The sequence below is a fragment of the Canis lupus genome, chromosome 18, assembly GCF_011100685.1.
Source record: "Canis lupus familiaris isolate Mischka breed German Shepherd chromosome 18, alternate assembly UU_Cfam_GSD_1.0, whole genome shotgun sequence".
Lineage (NCBI taxonomy): Eukaryota > Metazoa > Chordata > Mammalia > Carnivora > Canidae > Canis > Canis lupus.
The window spans coordinates 51,748,513-51,767,159 of NC_049239.1; the positions used below are offsets into that span (position 1 = coordinate 51,748,513).

The window sequence follows — 18,647 nt, forward strand, 5'->3', positions numbered from 1 at the left end:
TCCAGCCCCACGTCTGCCTCCATGCTCAGCGAAGAGTCTATTTCTCCATCTCCCTCTGCCCCTCCCCAGCTCATGCTCTCTCTCTCTCTCTCTCTCTCTCTCAAATAAATAAATAAATAAATCTTTTTTTTAAAAGACTGATTGATTTTGGAGAAAGAGAGAGCATACAAGCATGTGTGAGTGGGCACACTCACATGTGGGTCAAAGGGTCAGAGGGAGAGGAGAGAGAGAAGACCAAGCAGACTTCAGTCTGAGCATGTACCCTGATTCAGGGCTCAATCCCATGACCTGGAGACCAGGACCTGAGCTGAAACCAAGGGTCGGAGGCTTAACTCACTATGCCACCCAGGTGCCCCTTTAATTTCTTTTTTTTTTAAGTAGTCTCTAAGTTCAGCATGGAGCCCAGCATGGTGCTTGAACTCATGACCCTGAGACCAAGCCCTGAGCTGAGATCAGGAGTCAAATGTTTAATCAACTGAGTCACCCAGGAACCCTTAAAGATTTTATTTTTAAATAATCTCTACACCCAATATAAGGCTTGAATTCAACTCTAAGATCAAGAGTTGCATGCTCTTCTGGCTGAGCCAGCCTGGTGCCCCTCCATCTCCTCACTTTCAATTTTTAAGTGTCTTTTGGTCTGAAATGAGTCTCTTGTAGGAAGTATACAGATAGGTCTTGTTTTTTATCCACTCTGTTACCCTAAGTCTTTTTTTTTTTTAAGATGTTATTTATTTATTCATGAAAGACAGAGAGAGAGGCAGAGACGTAGGCAGAGGGAGAAGCCGGCTCCATGCAGGGAACCTGACACAGGACTCGATCCCAGGACTCCGGGAATCACGCCCTGAGCCCAAGGCAGATGCTTAATGGCTGAGCCACCCAGGCATCCATACCCTGTCTTTTAATTGGAGTGTTTAATCCATTTATATTCAAGGGAATTACTGATTGGAACATATTTATTGCTGTTTTGTTCTCATTTTATGGTCGTTTCTATAGGTTTTCTCTGATCCTTTCTTTTGCTCTCTTTCATGGTTTGTTGACTTTCTTTAATGATATACTTGGATTCCTTTCCCTTTACTCTTTGCCTATCACTGGGTTTTGATTTGTGGTTGCCATTCTGTATATAACATCTTCTGTATATAGCAGTCCATATTAAGTTGATAGTCACTTAAGTTTAAACCCATCCTTTACTCCTCTACCCACCACATTTTAGGTATATGGAGTCATATTTTTCCCACACACACATACCCTCTTTATTTTTTTAATGGAATCTCTTGACTGATTTTGACAGAAATACTTATTTTTACTGCTTTGTGTTTTTTACTTTTCTTACTCTCACCTATGATCTTTCCTTTGCACTCAAAGAGTCCCCTTTAATATTTCTTTTAGGGCTGGTTTAATGGTCATGAACTCCTTTAGTTTTTGTCTGAGAAACTCTTTATCTTTCCTTCTATTCTGTTTGACAGCTTTGCTGGATAGAGCATTCTTGGCTGCAGATTTTTCCCTTTCAGCACTTTAAATATATCACACCATTTTCTTCTGGCCTGAAAAGTTTCTGCTGAAACATCCATTGATAGCCTGATGGGGTTTCCCTTTCTTTTCGCTTGTTGTTTTAATTACTTTTATCACTACTTTTACCATTTTAATTACTGTGTGCCTTGTATGGACCTGCTTTGGTTGAATTTGTGAGGGGGGGCGGTGCGGAATCTCTGTGCTTCCTGGATCTGGATATCTGTTTTGTTACCCAGATTAGGAAAATTTTCAGCTATTATCTCTTCAAATAAATTTTCTACCCGCTTTTCTCTCTTCTTCTTATGAAATCACTATAAAGCAAATGCTAGAGTCATTGAGTTCCCTAAGACTATTCTCAGTTTGCATTATTTTCTTTCTTTTCCTTTGCTAAGCTTGGTTACTTTCCTTTACTTTGTCTTCTAGGTCATAATTCATTCCTCTGCTTCACCTAGCCTGCATTTATTCCATCAAATGTATTTTTAATTCCATTTATTGTGTTCTCGGTCTCTGATTGGTTCTTTTTTTTTTTTATGTCTGTGTTAAGGGTCTCACTGATATCTTCCACTCTTTCCTCAAATCCAGTAAGTATCTTTATGATCATTACCTTATTTTGTGTGTGCGTGTGCATGTGTGTGTGTCTGTGTTTTGTTTTTGTATTTAAATAGGCTCCATGCACAGCATGGAGCCCAAAGTGGGGCTCAAACTCATGACCCTGAGACTGAGACCTGAGCCAAAATCAAGTCAGATGCCTAACTAACTGAGCCACTAAGATGCCCCTATGATCATTACTTTAAATTCTCTAACAGGAATATTGCTTAAATCCATTTCACTTAGGTCTCTTGCTGTGGTTTGGTCCTGTTCTTTCATTTGGGACATATTTCTCTACCTCTCCATTTTGTCTAGTTTTCTGTGTCTGTTTCTCTGTGTTAAGAAAGTCAGCTGCTTCTTTTACTCTTAACAGTAATAGCCTTATGAAGAAAAGGTCCTGTGGTGCCCTCCAGTACAGTATCCTCTGCTCCCCAGGGCTCAGAGATTTAGGTAGTAAATGTGTGTTGTGTGTGCTCTGCCATTGAGTCCTGGCCTCTTTTTCCTTCAGTCTTGTTTTATGCAGAGGCTCTCCTTACCTACCTTAGGCAGTGTTTGGTCCCCAGCAGTGGTGGGGCACATTTTGACAAGGTGTGCAGTGGTCTACTTGCCCCTGCTGCCACCAGACCTGAGTTCTCACAAAAACATGTAGGTAGGAAGATGAGATGTTGACAGGGTTTGTTCTCCTGGAAGAGGGGGCATGCAGAAACAGGACTGAGGCTAGTGTGACTGGGAAAGGCAGATCCACCAAAGCATGAGGGAGCAGGGCTTGTTGTAAACAAGTTAAGTAGTAAGTAGTGAGTATTAGCTGCACTGGTTCCTGCAGGTGTCTGTTGTTTATGCCGGGGAGGGAGAGAAGGAAACAGCACCTGCTAGCTTCTTTGTTCCTAGCAGGGTCTCCCCATGATCCCTGTCTCTCCGGGTCATGCTTTGAGATTAGCAAATCACTCTTCCTCTTATCTGCCCCTGGCATTTTTCAAACTTCTGTTATCTGCACAGCTGTGCTGTCTCTTTAAGTACAGGACTCCACTTCCTAATGCCCAGCTAGGCCCTACTGGAGTAGAGATTGCTGATTTTTAGAATTCCAGGCTTTAAGTCCTGCTGGCTGTAAGAACTCATGAAATTGGCCCCTCTTGCTTTCAAAAGCAAATGTATGGGAATTCATCCTCCCTATTCACGGGCTTCCTGGAGTGAAAGTCTGTTTTTCACCCTTCTCTACACCACTGGCTTCCTCCCCACTGTGGACAGCTATGGTCTGTTTTGCTTCCAAACCGTGTCTTCATCCTTCCTACCTTCTTCGATGTGGCCTCTTCTCTACCTTTAGTTGTGAGTTTGCTCTGCCAGTTTTCACATTGTTTTCTGGGTTATTCACACTAGATGCAACTGTTATCTAGTTGTATCAGGGTGATGAAGTGAGCTTAGGGTCCTCCTACTCTGCCATCTTCCCAGCTGACCCTTGGGAAATAATCCCTTCCCTTTTCTTGACTTCAGTTTCCTCACTTTACAATGAAGAGATTAGATACAATGATCCTTGATTCTGAACTACACCCCAGAAGGAGGCATCTGGGAATTAAACCTGGGAAGGGGCCTGCTGGTGACATCATAAAGGGAGAATTCCATGAGAAGACTCAAGATTTTCTAGAAGCCCAGTGCCACAGTTTAGGTGGGAAGCGTATGTAACTCAGGAAGAAGACTTTTGGGCCCATATCTTGACCTCTCTTCATTCTAGGGTTCCCAGTATAGTCATGGATCAACCCTTGTTGGCTGAAATGGCTCAAAAGGAGGCAGACACCAATAATTTGGATGTGTTATCTCACCCTTGCTCACCAACCCCACATCACAGATCAAGCCATAGTGGAGTCCACCACCATCATGAGTCTCATCACCACAGTGGGTCCCCCCATCACAGCGAGTCTCACCACCATGGTGGGTCCCCCCATCATGGCGAGTCCCACCACCTTGGTGGGTCCCACCATCACCGCGAGTCCAATCACCTTGGTGAGTCCCACCATCTTAATGAGTCCCACCATCACAGCATGTCCCATCATCATGGCACATCCCATCATTCTGGCAGGTCCCACCATCATGGCACATCCCATCATCCTGGTGGGTCCCACCATCATGGCATATCTCATCATCATGGTGGGTCTCACCACGTTGGTGAATTCCAAGATTTTCATGACAATGCCTCCTCCCACCATTCCTTCTGCTCTCACCGCTCCCACCACCATGGTGGGGCCCACCATTATGGTGGAACCCACCACTTCACATCCCTTGCCCTGACTCCTCATGGCACTGATCTCTCCCATCATTCCAATGGTGAGGGCCACTTTGATGGTGAGTACCACCATGCTAGCAGAGGACATCATGATAGGCCCCACCACCATGGTGGGCCCCAACACCACAGTGAGCCCTACCATGACAGTGGGGCTTACCACCACCGTGGGGCTTACCACCACAGTGAGCCCTACCACCAGAGTGGGTCTTACCAATATGATGAGTCCTATCACCATGGTGGACCCCACCACCATAGGAGATCCCACCACCATGGTGGGTTTTACCACCATGGTGAGGTTTCCCGCCACAGCAGGATCCATTCCCAAGGTGAGCCTTACCACCATAAAGATTCCTATACATATGGTGGCTCTCACCATGACAGTGAGGCCTATTACCATGGTAGGCACCGACATCATGAAGCCCGCCACCATAGAGGGCCTCTTTATCATGGAGAGACCTTATCCCACCCTTCTTATGAGGGATCCTACCATGATCACATACCTCACTACTATGATGAGTACCACCAGAGCCACCGCAGTGAGCACCATGGCCACCATGGCAAGCACCACCATGGCCACCACGGCGAGCACCACCATGGTCACCACGGTGAGTACCACCATAATGTGCATCGTCAGGATTATCTCCGTGGTGATTACCACTATGGGGAGTACCCTCATGGTAGCTCCCAAGGCTTTGGCCCACACAAGTCTCAGACTGTGGCCAGAGCCTCCCTTGGCTCTTCGCTTTCTCATTCAGTAGCCCTCCAGCCTAGCAAGCTCCAGATACAGCACTCAGCCTTCAGCCTGACTCGTTCCCGCAGTGCAGTGCACTCACATGGATCCCAAGTGTCCAACAAAGTCCACCCTCAGGATTCCTCCTCTAAAACTTCCTCAGAAAGCTGGACAGAAGAAGATGAACAATTTCAGAAGCGCAAAAGTAAGTTCCTGCCTGCTCCCCATCCCCAAGTCCCACTGCCTGGCCCAGATTCCAGTCCTGACTTGGATCCTGCACTGACCTCCCACAGATCATGAGGCATGAATCTTACCTGCATGCATATTCCATTGGCTATTCAGTCACCTGACTGTTCATCATCCAATCTCCTGGTCCTTAAATGATGCATCTCTTCCGGCGACCAGCTGTTTGTTCATCCAGTCACTGCTGTGCATATATACACTCACTTCTCAAATATTTCTTCTTGTCTAATATGAGCGCCTGGGCCCTGGAAGTGCAGAGAAAACAAATCCTGCCCTCGAGGGGCTCCAAGACTGGAGGTGGTCACTTAAACAACAAATCCTAGTCCACCCTCCATACCAGGACAATTTCCACTGTCGGTTCTATTTGTCCACATTTCCCCCACTAAACTGTGAACATCTTGATAGAGATTGGGAGCCAGTGTCTGAATGAGGCCTTTGTTTCAGGGCAGGGAGGAACCTTGGCTATGAATGCACAACCCTCCAAGCTTGGCCCCAAGACATTCCGTAAACAGGGTCACAGTCTCACAAACAAGCAGAGAGGGGTAGGTGCCTAATTGGATGGAAGTAGGGAAGGCAGCCAAAAGGAGGAGATGTTCAGCAGAATCTCAGAGGAAGAAGGAACGTTCACCAAGAGGACAGGGTAGTGAGGAAAGTGGGGTTTTCCATGGACACATTGCTACATGAGTAAAGAAAGGCCGGAAGCTGTAGAAGCATGAGCCTGAAATCTGCTTGAGCAGACCGCAAATCCCAAACAGGCTGGCATCCGCCACGGAAGGGGTCAGTCAGGTCTGTGGCCCCAGGATCAGCACAGAGCTGGCATAGAGGCACTTCAGTGAGTAAATGGTAGGCACACAGGCAGGCATGAAGAGGAACCCCAACTTAATCTGGGAGGATGCCTGGTATACCCATGTTCCCTCCCAAACAGACTTGACTCTCTGTCCCCCTTATAGCTGGCAGAGCTCAGCGGTCCCACAAGAAGCTGCACACCGTGGACCTCTTCTACAGGTTGTGGGAAAAATTAAGCTACCTCATTCAGGGCCTCCGGAGAATGCTTAGGAACCTGACTGAGTCCCTAGCCTTTGAAGCCTTCATCTTCCTCACTGTCTGCCTCAACACTATTATGCTTGTGGCCCAGACCTTCGCTGAAGTAGAAGTCCGGGGTGGTAAGAGCTGGGGAGCCCCTTTCACATGGAGGAGGCCAGAGATCTTGTTCCAGCCTCCTGTGGGCCTGATCCAGTACTGGATGATTTATGTAACTTAGCTCATTTGATCCCTACCCCTGGGAAATAGACAACATTGCCCAGTATTTTTTTTTTTTAAGATTTTATTTATTTATTCATGAGAGACACACAGAGAGAGGCAGAGACACTGGTAGAGGGAGAAGCGGGAATTGATCCCAGGATCCCGGGATCATAATCTGAGCTGAAGGCAGATACTGAACCACTGAGCCGCCCAGGTGCCCCCAACATTGCCCAGTATTAAAGATGAGACTCAGAGATCTTGCTGAGGTCAACTAGCCCGCCAGACAGGCCCGCTGAATGGAACGATGTGCTGTTTGTGATACACCCACCAGGTGGTGCATCAACCCCAAACACGCAGCCTTGTGGGGCAGTAGGAGGGAACCCAGGTGGCCTAGAAGAGCCAGGAGACTCTGAGCAAGAGGCGGTGAAGGTGAGGGTGGAAAACCAGGCAAGGTGGCCTCTGAGGCCCTCGGCAGCAGGGTGGAAGAAAGGCCTACCACAGCGGAAATAAACTAAGCAGAGAGTGCGATTGGTGCATTCTTACTCTTACCCTGTTCAGTGAATCCGATGTTTCTGAAAACACCATCAGGCAGACTGGTATTCTTATGGGACCAAAGTGGGTCTGCTGCTTGGTGAGGTCTAGACAGCCTAGACAGCCTACCCCAGGTGGAGCTGCTTCACCAGGTCATCTTTATTTGTAGAAATAAGTAGATCAACGGGAATAATTTCTAATGCTGTGACTCCCCTAGCAAGGGAAAGCAGGCTCCTTCTCCTAGGGCTTGGGATGAATACTGAGAGGGTTTTTTTTTTTTTTTTAAATACTTTATTTATTCAGGAGAAACAGAGACAGAGAGAGAGGCAGAGACACAGGCGGAGGGAGAAGCAGGCTCCATGCAGGGAGCCCGATGTGGAACTCAATCCTGGGACTCCAGGATCACACCTGAGCCAAAGGCAGACTGGCTTAACCACTAAGCCACCCAAGTGTCCCAGAGAGCGGTTTTAACATTACAGAGGCTGAGGCACTCTGACTCTGAAGGCTGTCTTCCTCCACCGATTCTTTTTCTTTTCCTGCGGGTTCTTCTCTCATTTCTAAAATGTAAGATTGACTGTTAGGCAGAAGCCGCTAGGAGTTTCCTGAGTTCAGGGGGTCAGTCCTGAGTTCAGGGGGTCAGGCCAAGTGATAGTATTATCATTGTTTTGCAGACAAGAAAACTGAGGTGCAGAGCAATTAAGATGTACAGTCCTCAGGGCAGAGCCAGGTCCTCCCTGAAAGGGACTGTGTGTGAGGTCCAGAGGGAAGGGGGAGAGAAGGGCCAGGGTTGCTGGGGATGGCCCCCAGGGAACCCCTTCTGTCTCCACAGAGTGGTACTTCATGGCCTTCGACTCTATTTTCCTCTGCATCTACGTGGTAGAAGCTGTACTCAAGATCATTGCTCTGGGCCTCAAGTATTTTTCTGACTCCTGGAACAATCTGGGTGTGTGTATCTGGGGGTGGGGGCAGTGAGCCACTGGACTGCTATAGGGGGCTGAGGACAGAAGGGGACTGGCAGGCAGTGGTGGTGTCAGAGGACCACAGGTCTGAGTGAGGGCCTGTGCAGGACCCTGACGCCCAGCCCCACTGTGCCCTCAGACTTCTTCATCATGATCATGGCTATGCTGGATTTCCTGCTCTTACAGTTCAACTCCTTCACTTTCGTCTACCACCAAAGTGTCTTCCGGATCTTCAAGGTGTTCAAGAGCTTGCGGGCCCTGAGGGCCATCCGGGTCCTGCGGAGGCTCAGGTCAGGGGGGCACAGCTGTCCACTCTGGGGTGGGGATTCCACAGGACAGAGTATGCAGGCCTGGGCTTCTAGGAACCTACTGGGACCTGTTCAGGGGAGACGGGAGCCAGGACGCTGTGGACTCCAGCCCACTTCTGATAAGCCTCCTGCCACCTGCTAGGATCAATCACTTCCAGAGAGTGCTGGACTCTCCCAAACCACTGGCAAAGCAGGGACCTTCTGTAGCTGCCAGCACAGATCCCCCACCAACCCCTCTCATTCATTCAGCCTCCCTCTCAACTTCTGCCCACAGCATCTTGACCAGCCTCCAGGAAGTGACTGGGACCCTGGCACGGTCCTTGCCGTCCATCACCGCCATCCTCATCCTCATGTTTACCTGCCTCTGTATCCTGTGCTGTGGCGGGGGAGGGGGGGAGGACGGGGGTTGGGTGGGAGCCCAAGGTGCTGCGATGGGAGGAATGGGACTCTGTGAACCTGGTTTGACCCTCAACAGCCAGTCCTCTTTTCTGTGGTGCTCCGGGCTTTGTTCCGTCTATCTGACCCGAAGCGCTTCCAGAGCATCTTCACCACCATCTTCACCCTTTTCACCTTGCTCACCCTGGATGACTGGTCCAGCATCTACCTGGACAGCCGGGCCCAGGGTGGGACAGGCCCCAGGCTGGGTGGAGGGCAGGGGCTTGGTGGGGTGGGCAGACCCCGGTGGATTGGTTACCCCATCTGCAAAGTGGGACATCTGATGTGCGCTGGCAGGGGTGTGACGAGGGCAGGTGAAGAACTCACAGCTCAAACGACACCCTCTCTCCCAGGTGCCTGGCACATCATCCCCATTCTCATGATTTACATCATCATCCAATACTTCATCTTCCTCAAGTGAGGACCCCACCCCTACTTTGCTCCCTGGCTTCACCCCCACCCCCACCTAACCTTGAGGCACCCCTCCCCAGTCTTCTCCCCTTGGCCATGCCACAATGAGCCCAGAGAAGGGTGCGGGGCCTCTCCTACAGCCTCCTCCTCGGGAGTACCCCACTGTCCACTCTCACTATCCCCAGCCTGGTGATTGCTGTCCTGGTGGATAACTTCCAGATGGCTCTGCTCAAAGGCCTTGAGAAAGTAAAGCAGGAGGTACTGAGGGGCGTGGGGCAGGGGGACCAGTTGGGGGAAACATGAAAGGGCGGGCACAGGGGCTGGGAGGAAGGGAGGAGGGGGCTCCAGGAAAGGGCAGACAGGAAGGGGACTCTGGCAGGACAAAGGCCTCTTCTTCCCAGAGGGCTGCCCGGATCCACGAGAAGCTGCTGGATGACTCACTGACAGAACTCAGCAAATCAGGTGCTGGCCCTCCTTCCACTGTCAGACACGGAATTCCAGGTTCAGTGGCAGAGTTTGAGAATCGGAGACTCAGGAAGACTTTCAGAGCCTAGAACTTTGGTCCAAATTGCCTTTTGACTGATTGTCAATTCTTGAAAGCCCCATTTGTGAAATGACTAATTGACCAAACGATGATTCATTCACCGAATATTCATCTCTTCTAATAATTTATAAAGGATATGGCACTTGGTTTTACATGGGATAGTTCCAGCTGCCTTTGAGGGTTTTGTCACAGTGTTACACACACTTGTCCAGAGTCACTCAGAGTGGATTGAGAGTCAAAAATCAAAGTTTCCTGCACATGTTCATTTTTACAAACCTGACTTTCTGAGTGAATTGATTTTGAGATAGTTGATTTGCTTCCTGCTTAAAGATCTTCATAACCTTAGAATCTGAATTCCAAGGATCCCACTCTTAGGCTCATCAACACCAGAGGGTCTCAAGGGTCTCAAGGGGTCATTGGGTCTCAAGGGGTCACTGGGTCACTCCTTCCATCAGGGATAGACACATAGCTTAAGCAAAAAAGCTTAAGCAAAAAGAGGAATTAATTGGCACAGATTACTTAGCAAATTGAGGATGTGTGGGTTTTCAGGAATGGCTGGATCCAGGATTCGGTCTCTTTCCATCTCTCTGCTCTGTAGTCCTCTGCGTGGCTTTGTGTTTATGGTGGCCCTTCCCTTGTCGGGGGAACTCGGCCACCTGCCACTCTAGTCCCAAATCTTCACAGGTTAGCCATCCCTATCATGCCAAGCAGAGACTTCCTCTTCTTCCAGTATTTAGAGCAAAGTCCCAGAAATGAGTCTTCTTTACTTTGGTCACCTGACTATCTTGGAGCCAATCACTCTGGTGGAAAGAATAGGCTGTTCTGATTGGCCAGGCCTGAGTCACATGTCCTTAGATGTGGGAGACAAGGTGGACCCAAAAGGCACAGGAGTAGTTCCTCAGGAAAAGTAGGGGACTTTTACCAGAGGGAGAGACAAAGGAACAAACAAATCTGATGCGCACTCCACATCCAGAGAAGCCACCTCTCTGAGGGCATTGTGGACAAAAACTCTTTTAACCCCCTCTGAATACCTCTGTGACACATTGGATTTCTTCCACCTCCTCTCAATCCAGGCATCTTCTTGACTTTCCTCCTTTTTTACACCCAGAACCTGAAGAGGTAGTGAGTGAACACACCAAACAGAAGCAGCTCATTGAGAAAAAATTGGGGACCATGACTGAGAAGTAAGGAGATGCAAAGAGAGGGGAGGCCCGGTGTCTGAGGGGAGAGGTCTGGGGTCTGACCCATGGGCTGGCAGGGCGAGAGACATTGCCCACCTTTCTGGAAGGGGAGGTGGAACGCCAAGGCCCATGTAGAGCCTATAAGTGGAATGTGGAAACCGTAAGGGGCTGCTGCTCACCTTGCGCTATCTTCTGCCACCAAGAGAATCCCACCAGCAGTGCCAGCAGGGCCATGAGAGCCCCTCGGAGGCCAAGGGCAAAGGGATGGCAGCAGGGAGGGCCTGGGTATACAGTGATTCTGCTCATCTGTTTACTCGAGAAACATCCCTGCCCCTTGCTCTGGGTCAGGCCCTGCAAGGACTCCCAGACACAGACTAGCCCCTGCCCACAAGAGCCCTGTTGCCAATGACCTGTGCAGGGCCGTGAGGGTGGTGGACTTTGGCTAGGTGGAGAGGTGAAGGAGGCACGTCAAGGAGTAGCTTGGGTAAAGGCCTGGGAGGCAGATGGTCAGCACCCATTCCTGTCAAATCAGTTGGGCAGCTGGGGACTCGTGGCTGTGCTCATGGCGAGGGGACCTTGGCATAGACTCATGCTTTCTGGCTCTCAGGCCTAGGTCTGCAGAGAACCTTCCTTCTGAAAGCTGGGTCCCACTGCACTTCATCCATACTGGCTCTAAACCATCAGACAGGACAGCCCAACTATTGGTAGCCTCCAGCTCCTTCTCACCTGCTATCCTCACTCAAGCCTCAAAGGCCCTCTGTGACCCAGCCTTTGCCAACCTCCCTTGTTTCCTTGGCTACTACTTCCTGCTGTCCCCACACTGTTTCCCAAGGGCAGTCCATCCTTCTCCACCTCTGATGGAGAACTGTTGTCCACACTGTTGTCTCTGCCTGGAATGTTCTCTGGGTGCCAATGCTGGGCTCAAGCAACCACCAATTGGGAGACCCGAGTTCCAATCCTACTTGCCTCACTTCCTGGCCTTCCCGCCCCCTTCCAGGTTCTAGCAACTTGGCCACTGGCCTAGTGAACACTTGGCACTTCTGTAACATTTTCTTGGGGGTTTCCTGGCCTCCAGACTCTTCCACCTGGTCCACCTCCACAAAGGGTGCCCTCTGGTTTTGTCTGTTGGTTGGTTGTTGTTGTTTGTTTTATTTTTATTATTTTTTATTTATGATAGTCATACAGAGAGAGAGAGAGAGAGAGAGAGAGAGGCAGAGACATAGGCAGAGGGAGAAGCAGGCTCCATGCACCGGGAGCCCGACATGGGATTCGATCCCGGGTCTCCAGGATCGTGCCCTGGGCCAAAGGCAGGCGCCAAACCGCTGCGCCACCCAGGGATCCCTTGTTGTTTGTTTTAATCTTTCCTTTCTTTTTATTTATTTAGAAAGTGGTCTTTGTTAAAAGCAGTTTAGGCTTTTCCTTTGCATCAGACTTTGAAACCCTACAAGGCTCTTGGCTCCTTTGATAAGGTCTTGGCACTTTGTGTTGACCTTTTCTGGGTGTTTCCATCTCCAATTCACCCAGTCTCTACAGCCTTCTTCCCTGAGGCCTGCCCTGGCCTCCAGTATACTTCAGTTTCTCTAGAGTAAGCAGACCAGACACCTTACCTAAGTTTGGCAAAGCCTCACATGTCTTTCAAACTCAAGTCCATGGCAGTTCCTCTGGAAGTCTTTTCTGATCCCCAGTACTGAATGAGGTTCTCCTCCTCAGGGACCCCCAGCACTCTGTTTATACTTATCACAAGCATAAACACTCTTGGTTCACTTTCCTGGCCCTGCCATAGACTGAGTTCCTTAAGGACAAGTATTGTTTCCCATTAATTTGTGTCCTTGGAGCTCCTGTCAGTGTTCATTGATTTCAGTGTCATTTGATGGATGGATGGATATAAAACAGGCAGGTGATGAGGGAGTTAAGAGAGGGGTAGTTGGCTGGGTGAATAGTTGGGGAGAGGCATGGTTAAGTGGATGACTGCACAACCTGATGAGGGAGTAGGTGGGTACGTCCAGGGAAGAGCAGGTCAATGGGGGGATGTGGTGGTTTGATGAGTGAGTAGATGGCTTAGGGAGGTAGGAGGATGAAGGTGGGTGAGTGGGTGAAATAGAGAGGTGTGGGTAGTTAGAAGGGCAAACACATGGGTGGGTGGATAACTGGATAACCCTACTAAGTGATGGATAACTGGGAGGGGAAACAGCAGTTAGAACCCTGTGTGGTGGGGCACCTGAGTGGCTCAGTTAGTTAGGCGTCTGCCTTTGGCGCAGGTCATGATCCTGAGGTCCTGGGATGGAGCCTCACATCATTGGGTTCCCTGCTCAGTGGGGAGTCTGCTTCTCCCTCTGCCCCTCCCCCTGCTCATGCTCACTCTCTCTCAAATAAATAAAATCTTAAAAAAAAAAAAAACCTGTGTGGCACAGACACAAATTGGGGCTTTTTGTTGTGAAAAAGGAGAGAGATACACCATGAAAATTCCCGCTTGGGAAAGTTGCAATGGGAGGCTGGTGGGAGACAAGCAAGAAGAGCTGTCTGGGGGGCTCTGGCAGCCCAGAAGACCCTGGTAGGCAGGTCAGCTCAGGCTCCCCTCTGCCCCACTCTGCCCCTCAGGCAGCAGGAGCTCCTATTCCACTTCCTGCAGCTGGTGGAGGGGGTAGAGCATCATCAACAGAAATTCCGCTCGCAGGGATCTGTTATTGATGAGATTGTGGACACTGCATTTGAGGTGAGCCAGGCAGCTCCAGAGGAGAGGGGCCAGAGTGGGGGGACCCCAGAGGGCCAGGCGCGGGAGGCTTGTGCCCAGAGTGCCCCAAACAGTCACATGGGCATGTGTGGGGGAAGGCAGAGGCCAGTGCCAGCTCAGTCACCCTCCCTTCCTACCCCCAGGCTGGAGAAGAAGACTTCAGGAAGTGACCCCTGGATGGAGACAGTCCTGGGATGCAGATTTCAGCCTCTGGCAAGCTGCCTACGGGGTGGTGGGGGTGAGGTAGGGGGGTGAAGGTCAGGACAAAGTCCCCTGATCTGCTGGAATGATCTCTGGCCTGCAGGGCTGGGCCCTAACAGAATTTTAAAACCCCAAGTGGCTCTGTGTCCTCCCTGGCGAAACCAAGGCTCAGGGCAGCGGAACTGTGCACATGGATGTGTGTGCACTGGTGGTATGTGTGTATGTGTGTATACACGTGTCTACACGTGCACATGTGTTGTGTGTGTACACATATTGAGTGTGCTGTGTGTGAAAGGCGGTCTTCTTAGTCCCCTCCAGGGCCTGCATTCTAGCTCAGCCGTGCATTAGCAGCAGCCAGAGAGGTGACTCCGAAAAGGGGCCAGGCTCAGTGCTGGAGGGGTGAGTGGGCAGTCACCTTGCTTTGGGGAGGAAGGCCCATCTGGCCCAGGAGTTGGGAGAAAAATAACCAGCTAGAACAGCCCCTGGTTGTCAGAGCCTAGAGGACCAGTAGGCTCTAGAAATAGGGGCTCATAGCCCCAGAACTTGGGCCTACTAAGATCCTCAGAATCCAGTACAAGAATGCCAACTCAGTGAGGATGGCATGCACTCAGAGGTCAGAGGTCATTACCATACCCTGCCTTGCCTGGGATCAGGCTAAAGAACCTCAGTGAGAGGAAGTAGGGGTGGAGGCTGCTCAAGTCCTCCTGGTCTCAGGCTGGTGGTGGGATTGCGTGTGGGGCTGGAAACTTCACTGTGTGTGTGTGTGTGTGTGTGTGCGTGCGCTTGCGCACTGGGGGGAAATGGATGAGCCTCTATTAGAGGACAGCAGGGAATGAGCCTAATGGTTGCTCCCCACCCTGCCTGGTCTGGGGTTTAGATGAGTCCCCCTTACTTTTAGTCTGCCCAGAGCCCCTGTCCCCATGGCTAGGGCTGGAGGTGAGGCTCTGAGCCCATGCAGGGTGCTAGAGAACTAGCGCTGAGTCAGGCTCGAGCCCAGCCCTGGCCCTGGGGGCTTCCCAACCGGAGTGGAGGGTTAAACTATCTTTAGTGGCCACCTCATCTCTCGCAGAGTGAAGCCCGGGTACAGTACAGGCTGGAGGGGGTCAGGAGCAGGACTCCAGAGTAGGGGCCTGAGGGGCAACAGTTGTGCCAGGTTCCCCCTACCTCCAGGCTGGACCAGACAGTGGTGAAGACTCCAGGCCCCAGGACAAGAGCAGCACCTCCCTCTCAGGCCTGGCTGAGATTACCGCCTGGCCCAGGACCCGGGGAGAGACTGCAGAGGAAATGGTTTCTGGGATGTGGGCACAGACTCCGGGGGTGGAGAGGCCACCTGGCAGATATCTGCAAGCCTCGCCTCACCCACCACCTCACACATTCATTCAACAAGCATTTCCTGTCACTTCCTAGGGCCAGCTCCACACTGGAGGCTCCTGCTGGGTGGCTTGTGGTGGGGGTGAGGGGGCTTCCAAGCAGTGGCCACATTCCAGGGCCCCTGGGCTGACTGAGCTGCCACATCTGACAGGCAGGGGCGAAGCGGAGCTGAGGTTTTCCCCTGAATCCCTAGCTTCTGTCAGACTCAGCCCCTCGGCTCCTCAGACTTCCTCGTGCAAGTCGCCTCTGTTCTCCACTTCCCCAACTCTGTGCCAGGATGGCCTCTGAGAACAGAAGGCAGGGCCTGGGATCTGGCGCCGTTCCTCCGGAGGTCCCAGCGCTGGGCAGGGAACCGAAGGCAGGCACAGTGGCAGATGTGAGGCCTTGCCTGGAGCAGCAGAAGACAGAGGCAGGGAGCATTCTCCACACCCACAGCCACAGCAGTTCTGCTGCCTGGGCCTGGTGGGGCCCACACCTACTGCTCCCAAGGGATCCAACTACTGACTTGCCTTTTCCAGGTGTGGGTGTGTGTTTGTGCACCTGAGGCACAGCTCTGGGTGGGGCATGTGGATCTCTGGGGCTGTGTGTGTGGAGGTCTGTATACATCTCCAGGTTGGTTGGGGTGGAGGGTGTTGCTTCTGTGTGTGTGTGTTTCTGGGTTGCTAGGCTGTGTGTGCCTGTGATTTCCTGGACATGTGTACTTTGGGAGGATCCAAGGGTGTACTGTGGTTTCTGTGTGTGTGTGTGTGTGTGTGTGTGTAGTGAGAATGATTTGCAGCCATAAATTCAGTTGTGCAAAAAATGTTGCAGTTCTATTTTCTTTCAATGACATCACATTGCATCTGTCCCCTCATCGCCTGTGGGCAGATTTGACCTTGGTCCCCTTTGGGCTTCCTGTCCAGCCCCTTCCAGGGGTCTTGGCTGGGGCAAAGCACTGGGGAGTCCCTCTGGCATATGGCCCGCAGCCTGTATTGAAAGCCACTGTCGCAGCCTTCGCGGCCTCTTGGTCTGTGGGGCTCTGCCATTGCTGGCCCCTGGACAGTAGAGGAACCTCTCAGGTTGGGAGCTCGGCGTCCTGGGGCCTGGATGGCCGAATTCAGCCTGTGCGACCCTGAGTCCTAGCAGATGAGCTAGAGCAGAGCTCAGGCCCTCCTCAGAGTAGTCACCAACTTCTGCCCCCGTTTTTTTTTTTTTTTTAAGATTTTATTTATTTATTCATGAGAGACACACACACACACACAGAGAGGCAGAGACACAGGCAGAGGGAGAAGCAGGCTCCATGCAGGGAGCCTGACGCGGGACTCGATACTGGGTCTCCAGGATCAGGCCCTGGGCTGAAGGCTGCGCTAAACCGCTGAGCCACCCTGGCTGCCCAGCCCCCTCCCACCCCCCCAACCCCCAACCCCCCACCCTGGTTTGGTCTTGAGGCATCATCCCTCTCCTGTGGCTTTGTCTCCTACCCCTTAACTCAGAATATTCAGAGTCCTTGGAGGTTAGGTCCTCTGTGTCTATGATGCTAGGGTGTTTGGAAGACTCCATATTTGGGAACTGAAACCTCCAGCACTGTATGGGTTAAGACAATAGAAGCTCAACTGGGGGTGGTATGGACTCTCTTTCGAATGGGGAGGGGGCGCTGCCAGAGGAGGCACAGGAGACAGGAGAGGGGGGTCATGGGGAGGAGTGAAGCACTCAGGAGAGTCCAATGCGAGAAGCAGTGCTAGCAATTTATTGTGACAGATATGCCCATAGGCCTGAAGTGCCTTCCCAGGATGCACCTGTTTTTCCCAAATCCAAAGGGGTCTACTATATGGTCACGCAGTTATGCTTTAGAAGTCGGGAGGAATTCTCCCAGGGGATCACCAGGATCTCGAAGTCACAGCGCAGCTTCTGCAGGGAGAGCAAGGAGAGGATGGGTAAGTCTGGGCCCAAGGCATGACTCCTCGCAACTGCCACCCTCAGCCTGTGACACTCTCCTCTGGGGTGTGAGAGGAACAGTCACTATTGGCCCAAAGGGACAAGGAGCCAAATGGCCAGGACTACATCCCAGATCTTTTTTTTTTTTTTTTAGATTTTTTTTTTTTTTAATTCATGAGAGAGAGAGAGGCGCAGAGACACAGGCAAAGGGAGAAGCAGGCTCCATGCGGGGAGCCCAACGTGGGATTCAATCTCGGGTCTCCAGAACCAGAATCATGCCCTGGAGTGAAGGCGGCACAAAACCGCTGAGCCATCCCGGGCTGCTCCTAGATCCCAGATCTTTCTAGCCCAGTCCAGTGAGACAAGCCCCAATCTCTTTCTCTCTGCACCGCACCCTGGCCTGGAGGTTGAGTCATCCAGAAGGCAGGGACAGGTTCCACCAGGTTCAGCCTGGCCAGACAGACCAGTTCAGGCTGGACAACCTAGGGTCTTGTTTGCTGGAAAGTGGGGTGCAGAACTATTACCTCCTCCTGTACTCCTGTGGCCAGGGGGCAGGTAGTGACATCTATGCGGTCTCCAGTGGCCATGTTCTTCCGACAGGCTGTACTCCCCAACTCAACAGTCAGGTAGTACTTGACGCCAGCCACCAGCTGGGGATGGAGGACAGGAGCAGGTCAGGGATTCTGGATGCCCTTGACCCGGACCTCTCACCTCTCTCCACATTCAGCACACTGGCCTGGGCCTCGGGATTCAGACCCTGGATGGGGAAGTTCTGGTGGGGATTCCTGGGAAGACAAGCAGAGGCCTGGGCCACGCAGGAAGCTGAGACCCAGGGGTGCAGGCATCCTGAAGCCCACTGCCCTATCTCCCTCACTCCCGTCTCCCCAATCCACCCCTCAGAGCAGGAGCACCTTGAGGCTAGCGAGCCGCTGTGTAAGTCAGGGCTAGATCCTATTGAAATATCGATGTGTTGTTCATAAATTTGTGGCATTAATTGAACTAAAAAAATACATTGTATTAAAGTGTCCTGAATACTCTCGTGGCATCCCTTTAACCTGGTCACCTGCGAATGCCGCACTGGTCTTGCCCTAGCCGGCGCCCCACCACCCCACCCCTCGCCCCTGTCCCACGCCCCCCCTCCTCCCCCCTGCACACCTGGCTCTGCGCCTTGAGGATGTTGGTGTCTCGGAAATAGTAGAGGCTGTTGCTGCCCATGTTGTAGCTGGCCACGGCCGCCTGCGCTGCCTTCTGCACCTGCGGGTCGCTGGGCGACAGGTCCACGCGTCCTCCGACCAAGTGGTTCCCGGGGCGGGCGCGGGCGTCGCGGAGCAGCGCCAGGAGGCAGAGGGCGAGCAGGCCCAGGCCCAGCGCCCGCGGAAGGCTCGGAGGCGCCATGGCCGGCAGTGCTGGGCCGGCGCGAGCTCCGCTTTTACCGGCTCGAGGCCCCGCCCGCCCCGCCCCGCGCCCCCGCGGC

The 18,647-nt window shown here is 51.8% G+C and overlaps 2 protein-coding genes across 4 annotated transcripts; one reads left to right on the forward strand and one right to left on the reverse strand.

Annotated features, from left to right (window-relative positions):
• Nucleotides 1-3,710: 3,710 nt before the first annotated feature.
• On the forward strand, nt 3,711-14,011 carry CATSPER1 (cation channel sperm associated 1). Of its 3 annotated transcripts, none has more exons than XM_038563864.1 (13): nt 3,711-4,977; nt 5,128-5,307; nt 6,296-6,508; nt 7,948-8,063; nt 8,264-8,367; nt 8,660-8,751; nt 8,865-9,008; nt 9,174-9,237; nt 9,417-9,489; nt 9,633-9,693; nt 10,884-10,959; nt 13,555-13,669; nt 13,831-14,011. In XM_038563864.1, exons 1-13 carry the CDS (start codon nt 3,840-3,842, stop codon nt 13,855-13,857), a joined length of 2,403 nt encoding a protein of 800 aa, XP_038419792.1. In that variant the 5' UTR covers nt 3,711-3,839; the 3' UTR covers nt 13,858-14,011. The 3 variants fall into 3 exon arrangements, with proteins under 3 accessions (XP_038419792.1, XP_038419789.1, XP_038419790.1); XM_038563861.1 differs by having other exon boundaries at nt 7,948-8,061; nt 8,217-8,367; nt 13,831-14,009; XM_038563862.1 differs by having other exon boundaries at nt 5,131-5,307; nt 7,948-8,061; nt 8,217-8,367; nt 13,831-14,009.
• Nucleotides 14,012-16,962: 2,951 nt separating this feature from the next.
• Nucleotides 16,963-18,601, reverse strand: CST6 (cystatin E/M). Its single transcript, XM_038563870.1, has 3 exons — nt 18,329-18,601; nt 17,698-17,823; nt 16,963-17,146 (listed from the first exon to the last, which is right to left on the reverse strand). The coding sequence occupies exons 1-3, from the start codon at nt 18,566-18,568 to the stop codon at nt 17,063-17,065; spliced, it is 450 nt and encodes a 149-aa protein (XP_038419798.1). The 5' UTR covers nt 18,569-18,601; the 3' UTR covers nt 16,963-17,062.
• Between the last annotated feature and the right edge of the window lie 46 nt (nt 18,602-18,647).